Raw genomic sequence first — 19,601 nt, forward strand, 5'->3', positions numbered from 1 at the left:
CAGGTGAAGAGTCATGCAGCAAAGACAGGAGATGCAAAGCGACTGGCTTATTTATGTATCGAGGGAGTTCTGCATTAAGAGCTGTTAACATTATCCACCCAGACACAGCACAGCATTTTACCTTCTGGCTAGCTGCCTCAGCTGCTCTGCACATGTACTGTCTGATTTGTGTTGCACAAGTTCCAGGATGTTCATGGTTCTATGGAAGTGTCCGCAAGATAAACTGACACTGACAGCGGTTTCGTGCTTGTCGCCAGTGAGCACCCACACTTTAATACCTGCCAGTCGGAGGGCTTCTATGGTTTCCTGGACTTTGTCTTGGAGTCTGAAAGTAAAACAAGCCATTCTCATCAACAATGCTACAACTGATTTGTTTATGATTATGTGTCTCACTGTGCTTGATTTAGTCTGGTTTCACTAAAGAAGCCCTGTTCTCAAATCACCGGAAGAGTTATTCTAGAAATGCTCTGGTTTCTGGGATTATCCTATCTGCAGTCCGCACACTCTCAAGCATACCTTTTCCAACCACAAATGTTTAAAAACCCTCCACAAATTCTCATTACGCTGAATTCCAGTTTTAATACCAAGTTCAGTGCTCTGTTTCAGGCTCCAGTAGAGTGCAGGTGGCGCTGTGGTGTAAACCACAGAGCCTTGGGCTTGCCGATCGGAAGGGAGGCAGTTTGAATCCCCATGAAGGGGTGAGCTCCCATTGCTCGGTCCCAGCTCCTGCCAACCTGCAACTCCTAGCAGTTCGAAAGCACGTCAAAGTGCAAGTAGATAAATAGGTACCGCTCTGGAGGGAAGGTAAACGGTGTTTCCATGCACTGCTCTGGTTCACCAGAAGCAGCTTAGTCACGCTGGCCACATGACCTGGAAAAACTGTCTGCGGACAAATGCTGGCTCCCTCGGCCAGTAAAGCGAGATGAGCGCCGCAACCCCAGAGTCGTTTGTGACTGGATTTAACTGTCAGGGGTCCTTTACCTTTTACCAGTAGAGCTTATAATGCGTACTATATATGTATATTATGTATATAATACCTGCACTAGCTTCAAGAGGCACCCATTATCTTAGGCTTCTACACCTAGCCTTTACACACCTCACTTTTAAACATTTGTGTTTAGTAACATACTTCACCAAATTCAATGAATGCTCATGCCTGCTACTGAAGTGGTCAGAGGACAATCCCAAGGAGGACTATTGCCAGGCGCTTTTTCTAGTGTCAGGCTGGCTGGCTGGCATAAGGTATATAGCACAGCCACACAATTACGATTTTCCAGCCACTGAACACCCAAGGTTTTGATGCCGAGAGCATTGATTTCAGCCCAATACGTAGAAACTGCATGCTGCCTATTCACTTCCCATGATAGTATGAGTTACAGATAGGTAGCCGTGTTGGTCTGCCATAGTCAAAACAAAAAATTTTTTTTCCCTTCTAGTAGCACCTTAAAGACCAACTAAGTTAGTTCTTGGTATGAGCTTTCGTGTGCATGCACACTTCTTCAGATACCATGATGGACTTCCATTTCATGCGGCTCAATGTGGTGCCTTCCATAGTTCCAGTTACAGATAGGTAGCCGTGTTGGTCTGCCATAGTCAAAAAAAAAAATTTTTTTTCCTTCCAGTAGCACCTTAAAGACCAACTAAGTTAGTTCTTGGTATGAGCTTTCGTGTGCATGCACACTTCTTCAGATACCATGATAGTATGGAGTTCAGAGCGAAGTTACTGCACTTGCAACTACAGGTGCAATGGCCCTGACTGTACTCTCTTGCATTCTGAGAGGGTGAGAAGCATCACAGACTCTGGCTACATGCACACAGCTTATCATGTGATTGAGGGGTGGGATATATGCTCAGATCACCCCAACAGGAAGGGAACCAATCCCCAATTTGCATGGAACGGATTTAATTTGCAAGCTGCCCTGCAGTGGGCACAAGTCCCACATCCAAATAATTAGTTCAGGTAGTACATACTTGTCTTCCACTCCTGTAGCTCCAAGTAGATCCAGGTCATTTTCTATAAAGTTGTACACCTCCGACAATCGCTCTTCCCGCTGTTGTAAAGCGGTTTTTGCCTCAAAAAGGCGTTTTTCGACTTCCTGATACTCCTTAGCGGTGAATTTTCTGTAAGCTACACACAGAGTTCTTAATCCTTTCTGTGAAAAGCAAAAAGGGTTACTTCAGCATTAGATAGGCCCAGCTGGCATCCATCAGATTTCTAAATGATTTACTGTTTTTTACAAGCTGGGTAGTGACCCATTCTGTACTTTACTCTCTTTCATGTATTTTGCTTTGGTTTTGTTTGTCATGTGGTGTTAAATGAGATCTTGTACATGGCATATATTTTATGTGCGTTTGCGGTACAGAAATAAATAAATCATTGACACCCAGAGGCCTGTTGTTGCTGCCCCATATCTTGCAATAAACAAAATGAAGAGAAAGGGTAGGAAGAGCACCTGAAGGACAAAAGCAATGCAAAAACCAATTCCACAATACAACTGGTTGACCATAATCTGCAGGTGCTCTGGACAAGGCAACTTTCATTCTATTATTATTCAGATTCAAAAATGGGATAGCCCCCATCTCACTGCTCTGGCCTCTCGCAAGGGAGTGGCATTTTTTCAAGGTGTTCACATCACGGGAATGACAGTGGCCATAGGAGCCCATCAGCAGGGAGTAGCTGACACAAATTCAACTTTTACTCAACCCTGCCTGGGTGTCTGAGCTCACAAGCCCCTGAAGGAGACAGCAAGGAGCAGGGAATCCCCCATGTATGAATCAGCTTAGTCCCACATTGAACAGTCATCAATCTTCTGTATCCATAAGTCATCTGTGTCAACCACAGCACTAACTGGTTCTCAAGTTTTGCAGAAGTTTTACGTAGATATCTACTAACAAATTTTAAAGAAAAGCAAAAAACACTTGTACATACCAAAGCAAATTCATCCACATGAATTCTGGTTTTTTCTACCTCTCCCCTTGTACTGCGAGGAAGAATAACGGATTCTGCACCTTTGGTGAATAAGAGCTTCTCACCTGCAAAGGATTTAAGTGTAAATCATGTTTATAGTTCATAGTAACCTGTTTAGCATCCAGAAGAGTCCCCAACAAGGAAACTGAGCAGGAATTTTTGGTTTTAAGAAGTAAGGTAAGGAGCAATAAATATGCATGATGTTTCTTACCTGATGGGCTTTCTACAATTACGCTCATTCTTCTGCGATTTGCATCAAACTCCAAAACATGTAGTAATTTGTACCTTCAAAAGGGAAAGATCATGTTTACAGTATGTATTAAAAAACTGAAGGCAAAAATATCAATACAGTATTACTTGTTAAACCTAACAAAGAGTCTTGTAGCACCTTAAAGACTTAACAAATCTATTATGGCACAAGTTTTTACGGACCGTACCATAATACGTTTGTTAGTTACTTAAGGTACTCAAGACTCTTGCTGTTTGCTGCCCAAAACTAAGGCAGCTACTCCTCTAGAAATTGTTGAATCTAAAGAACCACAAGAGCTACAGAAAACTACATGTCTGCTGCTGCACTGATGAGGCTGGAGAAAAGAAGCAGCATTCTCCCAGCTCAGACACTGGGTGGATGCAGGAACAGGGAGCAGCTTTTAACCCTCAAACATGGATGAGGTGCTGAGACTCAAGGGGCATCTGAGACTCAAGACGCAGGTGTAGAGAAAGAATATGTGTACAGAAACAAGCATGTTTCTAGATATAATCCTTCTACCAAATCTCTACGTTCCTTGTGTTTACGTTCCTTGTGTTTTCAGAATTCCTTTCCTTCGGAGGAACTCAATTTAGGACCACACACTTCTCTTCATTGTATATTAGAATATACACTTTGAAAAAAACAGAATGCTCGCTACATATTTATCCGAACATGTTTTAAAACACTGGAATGTTTTAAAGCTGTAACCTGTCAAGCAACAGTTAAAAGCAACAAGCTTCTCATTCGTGGCTTATGAAGAGCCAGTGCCAATCAGACAAGAATGTATCTGTGACCGACATACAGCTATCATATTTCCAAGCAAACATATTATATAATTGGCATTTCCCCTCCCCACCTCATGCAGTTGCAATGTATCATAGATAATGACTAAATAAGCTAACTATGGTGTAGATATTGCAATCAAATCTGCCTTCAGGCCTGCCTCCATTTGTCATTTATGAATAATATGACATAACTGGACAAATTGATCAATAGGCATAATAAGTCCAACCAATGGCCCATCTAACCAAGTCTTGTTTAACCTCCACCCTAATATATAAGAATCTATAACTGGAAATGCCAGAGACTGAACTTAGGAGCCCAATGAGTTTCCAGTTAAACTTGAAAATGGAAAGCGTATTGCTGGTGGTCAACAAAGATTCTCTCAAGGCAAATTTTTAAAAAATGTAGTATAAACATTGACAACTGGGAAACACTGGCCTGCAAGCTCTCCAACTGGAGAACAGCCTTTACCAAAGGTGTCATGGGCTTTGAAGATGCTCAAACTCAGGAAAGGGAGAAACGTGCTAAGAGGAAGGCATGCTTGGCAAACCCTCACCGTGATCAACTCCCACCTGGAAACCTATGTCCCCACTGTGGAAGGATGTGTGGATCCAGAACTGGCCTCCACAGTCACTTACGGACTCACTGTTAAAACCGTGTTTATGGAAGTCAATCTTACTCAGCTTCTGATTGAGACACCTTACAGAATCTTAGCAGTCTGAGAAACATTATTACTAACCTTTCTGGCTTTCCACAGCTTTTAAGCTCCATACTTTCTGCGCTTGCTCCAGTAAACACAACACCAACCCTTAAAAATTTGGAAGAAAGAAGTCAGTTTAAAAAAGTGTTCCCATGAAAACAATTTGCTTGGATAATACCAAAAAGCATTATACTGCCCTGCTCCAGCAGGAAGAATTATCTTAGAAATAAAACAATATTTTAAAGAAGAATTAAAGTCATTGCACAAGCAATCGTGATTCCAGACATAGAGCTAATCGGTAGTACTTCTTAATTTCCCCTTCTGTTTCACTAGCCACTAATCGAGCTCAGAGATCAGTGAGCTGTTTGGGGTTGGTATTCTTTTTCTAACGTTTTTTCTGCAAATCTTTTGGTTCCTCGAAATATCATGGTACGTCTATTTCATTACCCAGGAGCTACATTTTGACTAAAAGCTGTAAGCTGCAAATTTTTTGTATTGGAAAATTATTGCTTTATTAAGGTTTATATTATTTCAATACAGTCTTTTGTCCTATCAATGAAATAGTCTGTGTAATAATTTAAAACATCTAACAATACCCCCCTCTGTATATATTTGTGTATACATCATACAAAAACAGTACCGGCGGCTGACATTCCAGCTGACCTTGTCTCAAAAGCACCTTTTCATTAAAGGAAAGTTACCAATGAGGAAGGAATATAGCTTGAAGAGGAAAGGAAGGGGCTAAAAGTCACTGCTACCCTTCTGCCAGAGATCTGGCCTTGTGCAAAGTTCCTCTGGATGACGACCTTGAGTCACTACTTCATTATGCATAGCTGCTCCAGGGGCCCCATGAGATGTTCAAGAAAGTCATACTCTCTACCATGACCAACTGGCACTCCAATAGCTACGCTTGCTTTATGAGCTAAATCAAGGAAAGGAAAAAAGCTCGTTTCATCACTCTCCTTGCTCTTCCGGGCTCAACGGGACAAACGATGCAAGTTTCAACTTCTCCAGCGTTGCCATTTTTGCCTGCTAAATAATGCACAGAACCGTGGCTTCTAATCCTCACCTGCGGGCAGCTTCGACTAAAGCCTTTTCATCTGGGGAGGAGGCATAGTATTCCAGCTGAGAGGATATGCCATTGCTACGCCAAGGACTGTCACAAATGCCGTCAGTTTGGTCATTATTAATTTGTACCGTGTGACAGAGACAAACAGCTTTCAGGAAGATTTCTTCCTCTTCCGTCTGTTTTTAAAACATGAAGGCAAAACATGGCATTAATACAGGTTAACATAAAATTGACAAGCAATTCTTTTTACTCTTCTCTAAAGAAAGGAGTTACTAAAACCTGCGGAACTTTCAGACCAAAAGGGAAGAGAGGCAACTTCTCAGCAAACAACATAATCACTTTCTTTTCCTGAACCCTAAGATTGTGACACTTGTCTACTGCCAAACCTTGGAAATATCCAACCTGGCATCATAAAATATCCTAAATGCTGCAGGGTTAGAGTGGATCCGCATCTTACAGCAAACATGGTGCTACCAATCCTTTGCAGCAGTGGTATTGTGGGCTCGGGCAATGCACAAGGCAACATTTCGCAAAATCCAGAAGTCTCTCTCACACAAAAATGAGACAAGCGGATGCACAACGTATATAGTCGCTCTTGCTAAAGGTTGCACTCCTATGCAGCACTCACTTGGGGTAAAGCCCCACTGCAAGAAATCAGATTTGCTTCCAAGCAAGAACATGGATAGGCTCAAGATGCATGACTGCAATCCTATGAACGTTAACTTGGAAAATGCCCCATGGAACACTGTTGGAAGTAAGTGTGCACATCACCTAGCTGTTCTCTCCATATAAACAATTCATTGTCCCTCAAAAAAAAAAAAAAAAACCACCTAAACCTCTACTCAACGATCATTCAATTTTCTTATTGAACACTTCAATAAGTCCCTTTTGGAATCCAATCTTGAGGAGTGTTAAGCTACTTAACCGGAATACTACATGAGACATTAATCAATTGAAACTGGGAGAAAATCTTACCAGTCTAGGCTGTATTCCATCTGGAACATCCTCAATCAGCCCTTCTGGAACCAGTTTGCCATTGATCTCTTGGTACTTTATACCATTAATAGAACATTCCCGAAACTGCATCACATTTTCAGTTAATGTACCAGTTTTATCTGTAAACACATACTCCACCTATGGTAAGTTGAGAAGAGAGATAAGAAAAATAGGTTTAGGAGCAGTGAAACCAAGTTTGTCTGTTCCCCCACCTGCACACAAAATGTTGATGTGATCTGTAGGACACAAGGCTGAACTGGGAGTGGTACTCAAATCCCATTACATAGCAAAACACTGGGGAAAAGCCACTCTCTCACCTTTAGTGCATAAAAGTACCGTATTTTTCGCTCTATAAGACGCACCAGACCATAAGACGCACCCAGTTTTTGGAGGAGGAAAACAAGAAAAAATAATATTCTGAATCTCAGAAGCCAGAACAGCAAGAGGGATCGCTGCGCAGCAATCCCTCTTGCTGTTCTGGCTTCTGGGATAGCTGTGCAGCCTGTATTCGCTCCATAAGACGCACACACATTTCCCCTTACTGTTTGGGAGGGGAAAAGTGAGTCCCATGGAGCAAAAAATACGGTACTTTCTCTTGTTTATCATGAATTGCTCACCACTGTTGACCTAACACACAAACACGCATCAAGATAACACAATTCTCTGGTTTCTGCAACCTGCATTATGGAAAGTTAGCATAAGTTTTGAATGTACAAAACTGTTTTAAGCAGAGCCAGGCCACTGGTCCACTGTCCATCTTCCAGTTGGAAGAACTCTCCAATGTCTCCTTTCCTTTTCATTTGAAGTACTGGAATTTTGAAACTGGGGTCTTCAGGAGGCAACTATGTGCTATGCAATTTGTTCTACCGTCTAGGTAATAAAAAGGATTGAGGCACTATTGCATTGCACTGAAGCCCCAACCCACAGCAACTAAAAAGCCCATTGAATTCTCTCTGGTCTCAGAGATTTCTACACATTTTCTAAGGGGTAAGAAACAGCTTTTTAAAACTAAAGTTCTCAAGATAATGAATGTCAGTTCAAAATTCTGCACCTTTCCCATGCTTGTGTGAATTGTGCATCACTCTGCTTATAGGTAATGCAAGGTAAGTACAGTGGTACCTAGGGTTACATACGCTTCAGGTTACACACCCCACTAAGCTAGAAATAGTGCTTCAGGTTAAGAACTTTGCTTCAGGATAAGAACAGAAATCAGGCTTCGGCGGTGCAGCGGCAACAGGAGGCCCCATTAGCTAAAGTTGTGCTTCAGGTTAAGAACAGTTTCAGGTTAAGTACAGACCTCCGGAACAAATTAAGTACTTAACCCGAGGTACCACTGTACACAAAATCACTGATCAATAACAACTTTAGAATAAATTCAGCAGATACTGGAATTATAGACTGTTCTGAACCTGGGTGGGGGAAATAATATTGAAACATCCATTCTATACCTGTCCCAGCTCTTCATTGAGGTCTGAAGTATTCACTTGGGCCTTCTCATTTGTTTCTTCATGATAGAGGTCAAGATCCCAACCAATAAAAAAAGATCCTAGAAATTTCTGCATCTCAACAGTCACGTACAGTGAAATGGGAATAATGAAGTTGTAAAGGACCAGGAAAGCAAGGAAATCTGAAATAAATCTCAGAATCTGAATGAGAAAGAAAGAGAAATAGTATTCACCAAACTGAAAGTGAAACATATTTATTTAAGAAGATATAATAATTATTGCAAAATGCCCCGCTGTCCTTTAGTCACTTATTATCAACTGGAGACTGCAACACCTCCTTCGAAAAGCTATCCTTTCTGTCTGGGTTGATATGAAAGCTCTGAACTGGAATGATTATTTTGTTTTTATTTTATTTAGGTCATAGTTGCATCCCACCTTCAGATAGCTTTGAGCGGCATCCATGGTTGCCCCCCCCCACTTCCATATTTTATCCACAAAGCAACCCTGTGAGGTCAGTTAGTCTGAGAGACAGTGACAGAACCAAGATGACCCAGTACACTTTGTTGTGGTTCAGTCGGGAACAGAACTCAATTCTCTGCAATGTAAGCCTAACCACCGTGCCACACCATAAAGTACACCTTTGCTATGAAATACTGGACCCTTTGCAAACTGCCACCTAGGATGCAGTGCACCATTTTCCTACGAAATCCTTTTGCAGTACTAACTTTATAGGCTAATATACCTCTGTAGACTTGGCTAGTGCATGTACAAACCAATGCCAGTATCAGTTACTCAGTGTGCAAAATGGCTTATAACAATGGGATGTCTCTCAAACTTGGGAAACTTACATTCTGGCACTGCTCCCTAGAAGTGAAGAGAAGGAATCCCTGAGCAAGTAACTGTCTAAGCAGCATGACTACATCGCTCTAGTACTAGGCAAGGCAGCATGGGGAGAGGGGAAATCACCTAGAATGTGCACATAATTTTACACTGTACCTTGCTGCTGTTTCTTTCATGATCAGTTTGCTGGTTATACCAAGGCTCATGCCACTTTTCTTCAGACTGCCAGGCATATTTCAATATTGTACTCAAGATTGCTTCAAAGAGGAGGATTATTAGATAGATAATTAAAAAGGAATTCATAGACCTAAGGAAACAAAATTGGTGGGTGCCGATTTAATGCACAAATATCCACAAGATGTCAATAACCCTGTAAAAAAAGCTTCATTAGCAAGCATGGAAGACTGGGCACAATTTAAACAGAACCATGCATTGCTGCAAAAACACATCCTCATGCATATTTGTGGATGGAGATAAAAGCAACTCCAGTTAAAAAATAAGCGGGTGATTCGGTCTTCGCGTGAATATGACCTTCTAGTTTGTAGCCAGAGGTCAAAATTGCCCACAGTAGAGGAAGATTATCTTGCTCAGGACAGAAGAAAGGAAGAACTGTTCAGTCTTATGTTCCCCTCCTGTTTCCAACCATCTCTGGTTGCGCAAGAAGAACGATGCTCTCCCCGATGAGGAACAGGGTATGCAAAGTCAGGAGGAGAAATCCTCTGTTCCCAACCTAGGGAGGAAAGGGACTGGAAAGACAATATGGCTATGGGGGAGTTTGGAAGGACAGGCTCATTAAGCAGAAAGTGCAGCAAAGCAAATTCTTGGAGAGTGAAGGGCAAGTGCACACGACTGATCAGTCTTAGAATACTCTGGACTACATCAAATATTGTTGTTGTTTAGTCACATCCGACTCTTCGTGACCCCATGGACCAGAGCAGGCCAGGCACTCCTGTCTTCACATCAAATATAGAAGGCCCAATTCTCATGTCATTTTCCAGCACAACACCTGAGTTCTCTTCAAAAACTTAAGAGATTACAATAGGATTCTTTTTCCATTCCCCCAAAAATCAGCACTTAAAACTTCCAGTTTTGCAGCTTACAATACCCTATGAGAACTTTTAAAGCATTACAATTTTCCAGTCAGCGAAAATCTGCAGGAGACATACTTTTCTACCGCTGATCGTTTCTGTGATTTACTCTTGTAATTCAATGCCATCTTCGTCTCCATTCCTGTATACACTGCAACACCTACAACAAACAAAATCGATGTTTAGACTTGGTATCCGCAGCATGAGCTGATTAAAAAAAAAAAAAAAAAGAGCAGAGTGCTATTTTTATCATTGTGACTGCAAAGCCATACAAGAAACATTAGATTTGTAGCAATACTCTGTTATGAGAAACTGTGGGCTTGTTCAGATACAAAGCAAAATCCCAGCTTAGCGTCATGAGAACTGGCTGCAGTGCACACTCCCTGCTACCACCGCTGCCTCCCCAACACCGGAAACAGCTGTAAGGAGGCCTTTGAGAGTCGTTGCTTCTGTTTTAATTTAACTGCAGCTTGTTTTGCCATCCCACACTATGGACTAACTGTCGCTCACTATAGTTAGGGAAAAACCAACTGCTAACCATTGTTTATGAAGCTATTTTATTTCAACTAATTGTTGTATTAACCATTGCTTATGCTGAACTGCGATACAAAAATGGAAGAAGCAGCCTCTGCTCTTCTCATGGTCATGCCAGAAGGGGGAAACAGGTCTGCCTTGTACAAAGCTATGTCCAAACACAGCCAATTTAAGTCCTATTGTGAGCTTGTTCTGAAGTCTGTGCTAATATCCATTATACAAGGGGTATGTGAAACCCGTTAGCCATAAAGTTTTCAGTTGTGGAATTTCCTCCCCGAAGAGTCGTGTCTAGCATTTTCATTAAGCAGTTTGCGTTGCACACTGAAGATGCACTTCTTTACTCAGGCTTTTGACCCCAGAGAGAGATATTTTTAGGACCCAGCCTACTCTTGTGACTGCCATTTGTTTTCAACTGTTTTTAATATTGTATTTTAAATTGCTGCAACCCACCCCAAGACCTTATGGTGAAGGGCAGGCAATACATCAAAGTATTAATTATCATTATTATTACATTTCATCTAATGTACTGCAGTTGCACGTGAAATTTGCTTTGAAAGTAATAGCCACCTAAGTCAAACGCTCCACAAAACTGCATCAGCTTTTTCACTCTTTGAAACATGCTTGGGAAACAGCTGGTCAAGCATATAACCACCAGGGTATTAATTAAGGCATTCCAAATGGAGATATGCTGGTTTTGCAACATCTTCATTGACTTTCAGTTTGTTTCAGAGTCCAATTCAAAGTGCTGCTTTTGCCCTTTAAAAGCCCTATATTGTTTGTGTCCAGAATACATCAAACTCTCATCTTTTCCTAAGGGGCTCCGCTCTGTGTTCACCCAGAGTCAAAGTATGGTTGGCAGAACGGTGGTACCTGGGACAAGGCCATCTCTGCAATGGCAAGAAGTCTGTGGAACTCCTTTCCCGAGGGACCAACTCCAACCTTTCTGTTACTTTTTAGAAGCCAAACAGACATTTTACTCTAAAAGAATGCTTCGCTGGGCTGGTGTGATGGGATGATGAGCTGCTTGTGCGCGAAATTCTTAGTCCCTCAGAGTTTGGCTAAGTCCACAAACCTCTGTCTGTAACGGAGCTCCTTAAGCATGGCTCCGTCAGTCGCTGGTAGAATCCGACAGTGGGCGTTTACGGAATTTCCTCCAGCATAAAAGCTCCTTAACGGAAACGCGCCTTCTGGACTCTCGGCGCGACAGTTTCCGGCGAGGAGTGGGTGTCCCTATAGGAGGTCCTGAAACCTCCCCACTGTTTTCGCTGGAAGTGTCTCTGAGCCATCCCTCCGACTCACTTTCCCTTGGAGCTCCTTCTCTCCCCCTGCTGGTTCCCTCCTCAGCTGATAAGTCTCTCCCAACCTCTGTGAGCCCTTTCACTTCCTGTTCTTCCGATGGCAGTTCCCTGACAGCTGGTAACTGCATTTCTGGTTGATGGGTCTGCTGGGTTTCAGCAGCACATTTAGTCTGTGACTATTTTAGCAGTCTGCAGAAACTGTACATTAATAATTATGGGTGTGGGCCCTTAAGCCACCCTGATTACTCAGGCTATGCTGGTGAATGGCAACGCCAGTGGCCTAGTCAAAGGGAGAGTGGGAAGATGATTCAAGGTACACCAAAGTGTTCCCCTCTGACTGACGCTCAAAATATAACTACCGTACATTCTGGGGAACCTGCCTCAAGAATCTTTGAGCAATTTGTGAAATACTTATGTGGCTACAAACCAAAAATTTCTTTGGTGTTTTTCAATCTTGCTCCACGAAGTAAGAGACTTTCAGGTCCAAGAGGTCTGAAAAAGAAAGAGGTCAATTTTTATGTTGACAGAACACAATGTATCAACAGGCATTTGCTTAGATGTCCACTCCACCAATTCCAAAATGCAACTTGCAACAAATGAGAATAAACAACAGGGATAAAGCTATGGTTCATTCAAGGTGAAGAAAGCTATGCGTGACATTTCATCCTCGGTAACAGTCAAGAGCCAAACAGAACAGGTAACATTCCTATTTTGCCTAAAGTAACTGAAAACAGAAGATGAAATGGGGAGGGAGGGGAAGGAGGTATACACTGCAGTTAAGATAGCTTGTTCATAAAAGGGGCTAGGACAAGTTAATGGAAGACTGCCCTTGATAGACGTCTTAACACTATATGGACTCTCTCTGGTGTGGAGGCTACTAAATACCAGCTGATGGGGTGGCAGTCCCCTACTGCTGTTGATCCTCAAATCTAGTTTCTGAGCATCCTGCAGGCATCTGACTGGCCACTGGAGGAAAAAAATGCTAAACTAAAACAGACTTATAGCATGATCCTGAAGGACTTTTAATTCTACTGTGTACATCTAAGAACTAAAGAACGTTTGGTTTCAATAAATTCACGCAGAAGAAGAAGAAGAAGAGTTTGGATTTGATATCCCGCCTTTCACTCCCTTTAAGGAGTCTCAAAGCGGCTAACATTCTCCTTTCCCTTTCTCCCCCACAACAAACAGTCTGTGAGGTGAGTGGGGCTGAGAGACTTCAGAGAAGTGTGACTCTCCCAAGGTCACCCAGCAGCTGCATGTGGAGGAGCGGAGATGCGAACCCGGTTCCCCAGATTACGAGACTACCGCTCTTAGCCACTACACCATACTGGCTCTCGACATTAATACTGGCTCTCGCAACATTAATTATCTGCACATTTCAAAAATTCCTGCAGTAACTCCAGGATTATTTGTACCTGTAGCAAGTGTAGCATCTGTGTGTAATGCTCACACCACTGAACAGTGGCTGTATTAGCTTGTGTTTCTTTTAGAACGTCATTATTATCCTACCATTTAACAAGATGCAAACCTTGGGCAACTCACAATTTCATTTCCCTTTGCAAACAAGAGGTGGTTGAACTTGTAAAATTACAGTTTTGTGTTATTTTTTACTGCAAGGACAAGAGTAACAACTCCAACTCCTGCAGTTACTCTTAACAGATACCCCTGGGGTGCTTGAAACTCCTGCTGTTCCAGTAGCTACTGTACCAGCAGTTAAGGACTCTGCAGGAGAGTCAAGTCAGTAAATGGAGACCCTCGGTCAAATAAGGCCGCTACCCAGACGAGTGCTGTCAGTCTCTTTCCCACAGCTATAACCCCAGAGAGGAAAGATATGGGGAAATGTTACGGGGAAACGTTGGTGTAAGGACTTGTTTGTAAGCTACTTTAGGGGAGAAGCATGGTGCACGCCAGAAACTTCTCTGATTGACTGTCTACAGAAACCAAGTTGTTTAGGCATAAATGGGGGAACAATCATCAACTGCATTAGATCACATTTCATCTGGTGGTGAGGCAGTCTACTTAGGGAAAAACAGTTTCTATAAGACATCTGTAACTTCAGGATTAGTATATATGTGAGAGATACATCTTCTTAAAGGATTGACATGATTAATGGATCTTATCAGCAAGAAATAAAAACTGGCTTTGCAAGTTAGTTCACTCCAAACTGGTCAAGCTGGGATACAGCAGTTCATGGCATTGCTAAGTGCAGGAAGAAGTCACAACCTGTAGCCACCTCTTCACAGTTTCTGCTACAAAGAAAGCCTAATTGCACTGGAACTGAAGTTGGTACACTCCCTACAAGTATTTATGCGCTAGCAAAACAAGCTCTGGAATAAGGAAGCAAATTCTTTACTAACTACCTGAACGTTCTCTGCTACACAATTAAGATGGTCATTTTCTCATAAAAATGCTATCAAAATATTGAGGAAGTAGGATGCTAGGCTAAAATAGACCTACGGCCTGATCCAGCAGAGTTTTTGTGGGTTTTAATTCTGTTATGAATACCTGTCAAAGAAGATTGGTGGTTTCAATAAATACACCAAATTTTTCAAGTAGCACAAAAGAAGGAAATTAGGGGGCAATCCTAAATGTGGGAAGCCAGTATAAGTTACAATGGGTTAAATACTGCTAACATAAAGTATGCCAGAGCCAATCTCCATTCAGGAGTCTGGCCTAAGCCTGGAAGAGGAAAAACGAGTCTTTAAAATAGAGTTGCAACACACTTTTTGCAAGCTTAATTTACACGAGATTGCCAGGTCATGTAACCAAACTGAATGGGCTTAGCATAAATTAGAGGGGTTTTTTTTAATTTAACTCAACGCAGTTAAGGAACTGCAGGCTCATGCCTCCATGATCCACCTATGTCTGATCTGGGCAGTCCCAGACAGGCAGCAAAAACACAAAATTTAACTCAACGCAGTTAAGGAACTGCAGGCTCATGCCTCCATGATCCACCTATGTCTGATCTGGGCAGTCCCAGACAGGCAGCAAAAACACAAAATTGTCCCATACAGTCGGGTCCTTGGTTCATTTTGTACTGGCGGCGCTGCACCAAGGCCTCAGGAAGATGCCTTTACAAAGAATTGCTATGACCTGGAGATGCGAGGCACTGAATCTGGAAAGTCTTATGTGCAAATTATGTGCTCTATCACTGAGCTTCAAGCCATTTACTGAGTCCCTGGTGGCTGATGGATTGCCCCCAGCTTGGTGGTTCATAAGCTGTGGAGCCCTGCTGTAAACACATGCTGTTTAAATTCAAGGCAAATCACATGACCTTTACCAACGCTTGGCTTACCGTACTATTTCCTCAATTTGTTGACTTATTGTTATTCGTCCAACGAATCTGCGAAAGAGATTAATGTGTCAGAAAGACATATTTCTTCTATTCCAGCTCTGCAAGTTAGCAACAGCTATGCAATAGAAGGAAGAGGATGTTTATTTATTTATAAAATTTATAAAATTTGTCTACCACCCTTCATCCGAAGATCATAGGGCAGCTGACCAAAAAAGAAAATAAATGCGAAACGAAAACACAAAATGCATAATAAAACAAAACCAAAACAAACCAATAACCGCCCCACCCACCCCCGTGATCTGACAAAGAAATCCTCCTGGTTTGTGAAGGATTCCAGAATGTTGCAGAGATCTGTTCCAAATGCTGAAGATGTTACCACTATAGGGCAGTGCAAAAGTAACTGATTTAAAAAAGAAACTACACAGATCTCCAGAGCTTTTGAAAATTATGGGACAGTTGTTCTCATTCTACACCTGCGCAGAGTGATGCAGATGAATGTTGAAATCTACTGACCCATCAAGTCAGGCATTGTCAACCTGGCCCCTACTGCCCACTAGTGGGCGTTTCAGGATTCTAGGTGGGCGGCAGGGGGTTCTACGGTACAAGCTGAATCCTCCTTCCATCGAGCACTGGTGGGAAAATTTTACCATCTAGAAAGATGCATTAGTGGGCAGTAGGTATAAAAAGGTTGACTACCCCACATTAAGTTATCTGGTCCTTGCCAGGCCTTGCAACCAGGTTTATCATTTAAGAAGTGGATGTTTCAGTCAGGAGTGTTATGTATGCACAGTCACTGCAAGGTTCTCTGCTAGTACTTACAGATTTAAGTAGCTCATGCATTCACATAAAGATGAGAATTTCTAGAAGAGTTTCCTGCAAAATCATCTAATCCTTAGAACACTATAAACATTGCTTTCCAAATCCGCTTTGGGGAAAAAAATTATATTATAAAAAATGGCACCTGTATAGATCTGCTTCTGGTTGCTGACATTCTATAACAGCTACAAGTTTGTCCAGATTGGCAACTGACTGCAATACTGCTGTTTCGGGGACTGCAACATGCGTCTGAAATAAAAAGAAATAATCACTCAGGTTCCATTAGGCAACAATAAGCAGCATATTGTGCAAATGCTATAAAGACATAGGCTTGCAACTTACACACACATATACACACACATTAAACAGAGCTGTCTGGTTAAGATACCAACTAAGCCTCCAAACCGCATCTTAAATTTTCCAGTACATCATCAGCTCCCAAAGCAACACTGAGTGCACATAAACGACGATTTGTCAAGTGCTAACTTGCCAAAATGTGCATATTACCTTTTGAAAAATCAGTCAGCTGTACTGTGCTGCATCTGTTCAGAAATCCAAAGTGTTTAGATTTCTCATCATTTAGCAGAGCAATGCAGATGACAGGCTTATCAGGTGATTTACATGCACACCACTTGATAAAACTGTTGCAGGCTTCTGACTGATGAGCAAACACGGAAGATCAATCTTGGGTGGGGCAGCCATCCCCTCAAGTTACTGACCCCTATGCGTACAGAATGCACACATCATCACATGCACATAAGCCCTGCATCTCTGGTACACCAGTAGTACACACACAGTTTTGTTCATAGCACAGCACATACTTTTCTTACAGATTCTTCTATCTATAGAGAGTTATAAGATTATTTTCAAGGGCAGACGGTAGTAACTATTTCAGAATACCGTAAACACATACATCAACTGCAGTTCTGTCACTTGCTATTTTAAATGTGTACAGGTATAACTGAAATTAGGTTCATTTTTCTCCAGGTCATGTCACTACTGATGCAGACCTTGGTTTGAACAACATGCTTTGTGATTCTGATATTCTGAGGTGCACCCAGGGGAATTCAACATTCTCCTTTTCTGTAAGAGGGATTTGGAATATATCAATCTTGGTTATCAGGAAACAAAACCTAAATCTGTTTCTAACTTAAGGTATACAAAAGGTGATAAAACAGACCTTAAGATTAGTTTCTCCATCCAAGCTTGCAGTAGTAACGTAGCAAGAGCCATCTGCTCTGTCAGATGACAGAAGTACGAGATCAACAGGGAAAGTTTCATCTTTGGCTACTCTGACAATATCTCCCACCTGAGAAGACAGGCAAAAATATCTGTTCAAATACACCTTCACAAAAATGTTTTTGTAACTTTCATTAACACACGCTGTGTAAAGCAACGGCCCTTTAAATTGCCTTTTTAATTTGCATGTATATACACACAAAAACACACACACATATATAAACATACACGCACACTTTTGAAATGTTCAAAATCATTTTGCACCACTCACACACATACCCGAATGTTCTTTGATCTTGTTTTTACAAGGCCACCACTGCGAACAACATACACTGGAGCTCCATTCACTTCATTGTCTGCTTTATGGCGTAACCAATCTTCATAGCCCTGGAAAAGATGCAAAGAAGCATTTTTGGGGGGAGGGGAAAGCCAACAATACACATAACTGCCTAAGCAAAAGCACCTATGCAACCAATTTGCTGATAACTACAGGCAACTCCCAATTTATGCACATTCTATTTGCTCGCAACCGTGCACACGAGCAGTGCTGGGGAACTGGAAATGGGGAGCATCCTGGAGAGTCTGCCTGGCTCACAAACAGACCCTCCCCAGAGCCCGAGGAGGACGTCCTCTCTGGGCTCCAGGCAGGTTATCCTCCCAAGCTGGAGAGGCAGCAGGGCTTTATTGAGCTGCTCAGCCTAAGAGCTGACATCTGGGGTAGCGCAGCAACAGCCGTGGCTTCCCTGTGTGTCAGCTGAGAAGTCCCGCTGCCCATCCAAGCTCACGTGGAGGCTGTCACCAGAGCCCGAAGAGGAGCTCCTCTTCAGACTCTGGGGAGCGAGCCTGGCTTGTTGAGGTTGCTCAGCTGATGTGTGCAGGAAAGTTTCTTTCCTGCGCATCAGCTAGGCTGGTTGACAAAGCTCTGCTGTCCCTCTGGCTCACATGAGATGAACTGTGGCACTTGTTTGTGAAATATGGAGGGGCAGCAGTGCTTGGTTGACCAGTCCAGCTAACGCGCGGAGAAGGTTCCTGCACATCAGCTGAGCGAGCCAGGGTGGGGAAGCAGGGCTTCCTCAGCTGACATGCAGGGAAGCTGCTGCTAATGCACTACCCTGCACATCAGCTGTAAGGCAGGGAGGCTGAGCAGTTCAACAAAGCTCCACTGCGCCTCCTTGAAGACTCTTCCGGGGGTGCTCCCCATTTTACGCAATTTTATGCACATAGGAGTCCAGAGTATAACCCCCACATAAATGGGGAGTCACCTGTATAACATTATCAAGTCAAGAACAAGGATCAGCAACTGGCAGCCCAGCTGGCTCTAGGTAGGGTGCTGCTTCCACTTTAAATTGTGTTCTGTGACCAGAAATGTAACTTTTTAGCTGGCTTTGTGATAGTTGGGCTAAGAAAAAAGTGACTTAGGATAGAAGAAGAAGGGGAAAATAAGCAGTATTTTGTATTGTTGATATGCAACTCAAATTCACTCGGGAAGAGGTGGCACAGATAGCCTCAGAAACTTATTAGAATTTCCATCACAGCACCTGCCTGCAGACATGCTATGACACATGTCCTCTACAAATGGGACAGGTCACGTCCACTAATGGGATAATCTGCTAGGTGTTGCAGTTCAGCTCATGTGGAATCTCTCACTACATTGTCAAATACAGTTAATGCCGCCTTCAAGACACACTCAAGTGATTTTGCCATATTTATGGCCAGCATGTGTATTACAGAAATGTTCCAAAAGAAGACAGAGCTGGTGTGAGAACTCCTGTAGGCATGCCTGGAGAAGGGTCATGAGAGTCTAGAGGAAGCCACAGATGTCTGGTCTTCCCTTAGTTACCACTAACTTGACTGAATGCAAGGCAGTGACAGGCTGTGACAAGGCAATTACAATAGGCCTGGAGACTGGGAAGAACAAAAACAAAAACAAGATGTGTACAGCTTTCAAATACAGCATAGCCTCTCTCAGTACATAAGCTATTGTTATGCAAGAACTTACTCCTCTGGGTGTGAGGCTGCTGGAAATAAGAATTTATGATGCATACTGACATACAAAGTCCTCGCACAAAAACTGAGGGTGAGTCTGTCACTGCCCACTTAGAGGTGTTGCTATGAGTCACTGACTGCATGGCAGCGAGACAAAAATAACCCTAGGCTGACCTGCTTGATTGGCAACATAAAACATATTTACTTGTTTTCAGCTAGAAGCTAGAGTCTAGTAGAATGCTGCTCAAATCTCATGAAGGTCCAAACAGATGCAACAGCAGCAGACATGCCCAG

General features: G+C 42.5%; 1 protein-coding gene across 9 annotated transcripts in view; it reads right to left on the reverse strand.

Annotated features, from left to right (window-relative positions):
• ATP11B (ATPase phospholipid transporting 11B (putative)) overlaps nt 1–19,601 on the reverse strand; it is an 80,252-nt gene that overhangs the window by 35,291 nt on the left and 25,360 nt on the right. For all 9 annotated transcript variants that reach the window (XR_014547951.1, XR_014547952.1, XR_014547953.1 and 6 more), the window contains exons 5-19: nt 17,601–17,708; nt 17,263–17,391; nt 16,228–16,331; nt 15,267–15,314; nt 12,399–12,463; nt 10,218–10,299; nt 9,208–9,358; nt 8,215–8,412; nt 6,746–6,904; nt 5,771–5,946; nt 4,741–4,809; nt 3,180–3,253; nt 2,930–3,033; nt 1,972–2,153; nt 122–325 (exon numbers count right to left, since the gene is read on the reverse strand). Coding sequence is in view for 5 of the 9 variants with exons in the window: in XM_083613140.1 (XP_083469266.1) it covers nt 122–325; nt 1,972–2,153; nt 2,930–3,033; nt 3,180–3,253; nt 4,741–4,809; nt 5,771–5,946; nt 6,746–6,904; nt 8,215–8,412; nt 9,208–9,358; nt 10,218–10,299; nt 12,399–12,463; nt 15,267–15,314; nt 16,228–16,331; nt 17,263–17,391; nt 17,601–17,708 (1,853 nt within the window). In the remaining 4 variants the exon portion in view is untranslated. The remainder of the gene's footprint in view (nt 1–121; nt 326–1,971; nt 2,154–2,929; nt 3,034–3,179; nt 3,254–4,740; nt 4,810–5,770; nt 5,947–6,745; nt 6,905–8,214; nt 8,413–9,207; nt 9,359–10,217; nt 10,300–12,398; nt 12,464–15,266; nt 15,315–16,227; nt 16,332–17,262; nt 17,392–17,600; nt 17,709–19,601) is intronic.

Source organism: Podarcis filfolensis (assembly GCF_964270895.1).
Source record: "Podarcis filfolensis genome assembly, chromosome: 5".
Classification (NCBI taxonomy): Eukaryota; Metazoa; Chordata; class Lepidosauria; order Squamata; family Lacertidae; genus Podarcis; species Podarcis filfolensis.